General features: G+C 43.2%; 1 protein-coding gene across 1 annotated transcript in view; it reads left to right on the top strand.

The window, feature by feature from the left end:
• The window catches only part of jade3 (jade family PHD finger 3), a 10,057-nt gene that overhangs the window by 597 nt on the left and 5,658 nt on the right, over positions 1-3,802 (top strand). Inside the window, exons 2-6 of the mRNA XM_032526718.1 lie at positions 2,375-2,434; positions 2,528-2,610; positions 2,709-2,866; positions 2,986-3,176; positions 3,346-3,557. Coding sequence (XP_032382609.1) covers positions 2,386-2,434; positions 2,528-2,610; positions 2,709-2,866; positions 2,986-3,176; positions 3,346-3,557 — 693 coding nt within the window. The 5' untranslated portion in view covers positions 2,375-2,385. The remainder of the gene's footprint in view (positions 1-2,374; positions 2,435-2,527; positions 2,611-2,708; positions 2,867-2,985; positions 3,177-3,345; positions 3,558-3,802) is intronic.

Genomic DNA, 3,802 nt, shown 5'->3' with positions numbered 1-3,802 from the left:
TGTGTTTGGCGCCAACAGGGCAGGCACTTGGTAGTTACGGTTTTAGTTTTCTAAAAAGCCCCCAGTCTAATTGTAGCTCAGTCTACTCACAATTAGCACCCAAAAAGAAGTACATTTACGACAATGCAATATGCGAGGAATACATGTAAACAATGCGGAAACCGCAATTTAGTCAACGTTTCCTGTTCCCCACAAACCTTCCAGTGTGATGTCATATCCGGACACATTCATAGCCTGCACCCCCCGCCCCCCAGTTCATACCATGGATGTATTAAGAGAGCTCATAGACTGGATGTAGCATTAGCCTACATTGGCTTTGTATTGTTTCTCTGGGGGCTGGCTCTGGTCCAGGTCATATCCTTCAGTGGAGCCGGAGTTGTCTGTTCACAAACTGTAATGCATCCACATTAATATTAGCAGCAGTATTAGTAAGGCGTGTGGTGGTCTGTCTACTTTTTGTCTGCAGCAACACTGCCTGTTAACCTATTAATGCAGTTGTCTCCCACAACACTAGCCACAAGCTGCTTGTTGGATGTAGCAGATGGTAGACCAACCCACACTCACTTTTTCCATATTTGCAATCTGACAAAAAACCTCCCACCCTGCACTCATTGTGCAAAATGCCAAATCAGGTATCATATTGAAATAAAAGCACAAAGAGATTATAAATCCTTTTTTTAGTTTAGGCACATCTTCAGGCTGCTTGATTTGTCCGACCTACAGTCCAAAACCCAAAGATATTTAGTCTATAATTACGGCTGGGCAATATTTTTACTGTATTTATATATGAGGCTAGATATCGTCTTAAATTTTGGATATCGTGATATCACACAAGTGGTGTCTTTTCATGGTTTTAAAGGCTGCATTACAGTAAACTGTAATTTTCTGAACTTACCAGACTTACTAGCTGTAAAAGTAGCCTTTACCCACTTGTTATCTACATATCTACATATATATATATCTATTCTCCTAACCTACAATATCGACATTGATGTCCAAAATATGCTAAAAATTTAATTTTATAATTGTATAAAATGGAGAAAAATACCAAATCCACACGCTTGACATGCTGGAACCAGGTACATGTCTGCCATTTTTGCTTTTAAATGAATCAATAATTAATTTTCTGACAGTCCACTGGCCTAATCGCTTCATTGCTAGAGTACTTTAAAGGTACAAAAAGAATGAGAAAACAAAGTCGTGCATTTTTATAAAGAACTGACATTGAACATTGAAATTGAATGGAAACACAGGGGTTACAGGTAACACTATATGTTTATCTCGTTCCAGTTAGAATTGTAGCTTTATCTTTAAACAAACCAAAAACATTTTTCCTCATTTATCCTCTGCTTATGTATCACTCTTTAGAAAACTGAACGCACACAGTTAGCTGCGTTCAGAGATGGAAACACTCATGTCAGTAGCAGATGCCAGGCGGTTTGAGTGGCGCTGCAACAGGCTGTGCTGCTGCGCTGTGGAGGTGAACAAGCACACTGTGGTGTGTTTGGGTTCTGTGATTTTTATCTGAAAAACAGTTACTGGTAGTCAAGAAACATTGACTGATGATGATCCAGTTGTGATATAAAAGTTTCATTGTGATTTACTGAGGTGGTGTTGTGATCAAGCTGAATTATGTCTATGACCCCAGTTTGGACATTTTAACCACTACCCCCCACTACCCCCCCCCCCACTACCACACTGCCTGTCCCACATCTTCAGGCAGTTGGCATTAGTGTATTTTACTTACACTATACGGAGTGGAATTGGCTTGATGCTTTTTCCCCTACTACCCCTCCTGCCCTCATGGGGAATGTGAGGCATGTCCTGTCTGTTGAAACAGCGTACTGTATTTGCAGCTACTCTGGCTTTGAGTCCCTCAGCATTTTAAAACCTTTTAATGAGTGGTCCCAGTAGTTCAGTAGTCTAAAGGCACACACTGTGAACCTGTAGAGTCTGTCTGCTCTGCTTCACTTCACTTTAAACTGTCAAAAATGTTAATGCAAAAACAAAATCAGAAAAATGAGGAGCTTATCATATTGCATTAATGCTAAACAAGGATTGTCTGCTAAATAATGTTTTTATAATGATTCACCGATACCATTCATAGTGGGTCAAAATACAGGATATTGCACAGTGATGTCTATGGCCAAACCATAATATTTAGCAAATGCAGACCCAAAGACATAGTCTCAATGAACAAATCTTTATGACACTGCCTTTTTTTTTAAACACCTTTTTATATTTTTCTGGTTGGGTTGGTGTATGAGAAAAAGACATTTCAAAAGTTGCATGCATACTCTCTAGTTTTTCTCTCTCTACAAACTTAATTCCCTAATGTGCATGTTTTCTCTGTGTGTCCTGTCCTCTTCCCCAGGATGTTACAGGATGAAACGTCTCAGGTCTTCAAGCAGCAGCGACAGTTCTGACAATGAGAGTGAGTCATCCGTCTAGAGGACCCCATAACATAAAATCACCACTTTTAAATTCCCCTGCTGCTTTTTTATTCACACCCTCTTTCTTTATTTAGGTCCCTCTACCTCGTTCTGCTCCTCCAATAAGTATGGCGGCAAACCGGAAACCCCCGCCTCCAACCCGAAGAAACCGGCTGAAGTAAGTGTCCCTCCTTGTCTCGGCAGTGCTCTGTGCTGAGTGTTGTTAAACGTGAGGAGCGGTGTCTGAATGACTGCGTGCCCCGGCCTCTCCCACAGGTGTTCAGAAAAGACCTGATCAGTGCCATGAAGCTGCCTGACTCCCACCATGTGTCCCCAGAGGACTACTACCTGCTGGCAGACACCTGGAAGCAGGAGTGGGAGAAGGGAGTCCAGGTCCCGGCGAGTCCAGATACCATCCCAGAGCCGTCAGTCAGGTAACTCGGTCTCCTTCCCACAGGTCTGACTGTGGACAAAGCAACACAACTGATTCACCAAATCAATCACTCAGAGCTTTGCAGCACGGACAGGTTTTGATTGTGTCTTCTGTTTTTAGAGTTATTACGGAGAAGCCCAAGGAGGTGCTGTACAACCACCAGCGGAAGTACGTCCAGTGCTCGGGCCAGGAGTCAACAGAACCAGGTTATGTCAACATCAAAGAGCTGGCAGAGGCCATGTGTCGCTACGATCTGGACGACATGGACCTTTACTGGCTGCATGCACTCAACAGAGAGCTCCACCGCATGGGTAAGCATCAGGATCAGGGGATACTCCACCATATAAGTGACACTGTGTTGTTTGTTGGACAGTTATGTCAGTATCTACGAACATGGACATCTGTCTCTCTAAGATTTAGACTGATGAGATCTCAACAGTCTGCTGGGGTTTCTCTGACCGTGTGGGGTTTGTCTTCCAGGAGAGGAGCCCATAGACGAGCTGACAATGGAACGCACCATGGAGGCCCTGGAGAGTCAGTGCTATGACAACATGAACCACGCCATTGAGACGGTGGAAGGCCTGGGGATTGAATACGACGAGGACGTTATCTGTGACGTGTGCCGCTCCCCCGACAGTGAAGAAGGGAACGACATGGTGTTCTGTGACAAGTGCAACATCTGTGTGCATCAGGTAAACACGAGTCTATCATACAGGCAACGCGTCGGCTAGTATTCAAATCTAAATATTTGAATACATCTGTCAGCATCAGAATTCTTTTTCTTTTTTCTTTTACTTCCAAGGAAGGAATTCTGAAAACACAATTTTGTTACCGAGTTTGGTGCAATTTCCTGAAACACCATGTTGGGGTACAATGAGGCAAAGAGAAAACTCAGACAACATCATGTCATTTATAGGTCACAGGTCAGGGGATGAGA

The sequence above is a fragment of the Etheostoma spectabile genome, chromosome 9 (assembly GCF_008692095.1).
Source record: "Etheostoma spectabile isolate EspeVRDwgs_2016 chromosome 9, UIUC_Espe_1.0, whole genome shotgun sequence".
Taxonomy (NCBI): Eukaryota; Metazoa; Chordata; class Actinopteri; order Perciformes; family Percidae; genus Etheostoma; species Etheostoma spectabile.
The sequence above is the reverse complement of the archived record's forward strand: the minus strand, read 5'-3'. Positions and strand labels throughout refer to the sequence as shown.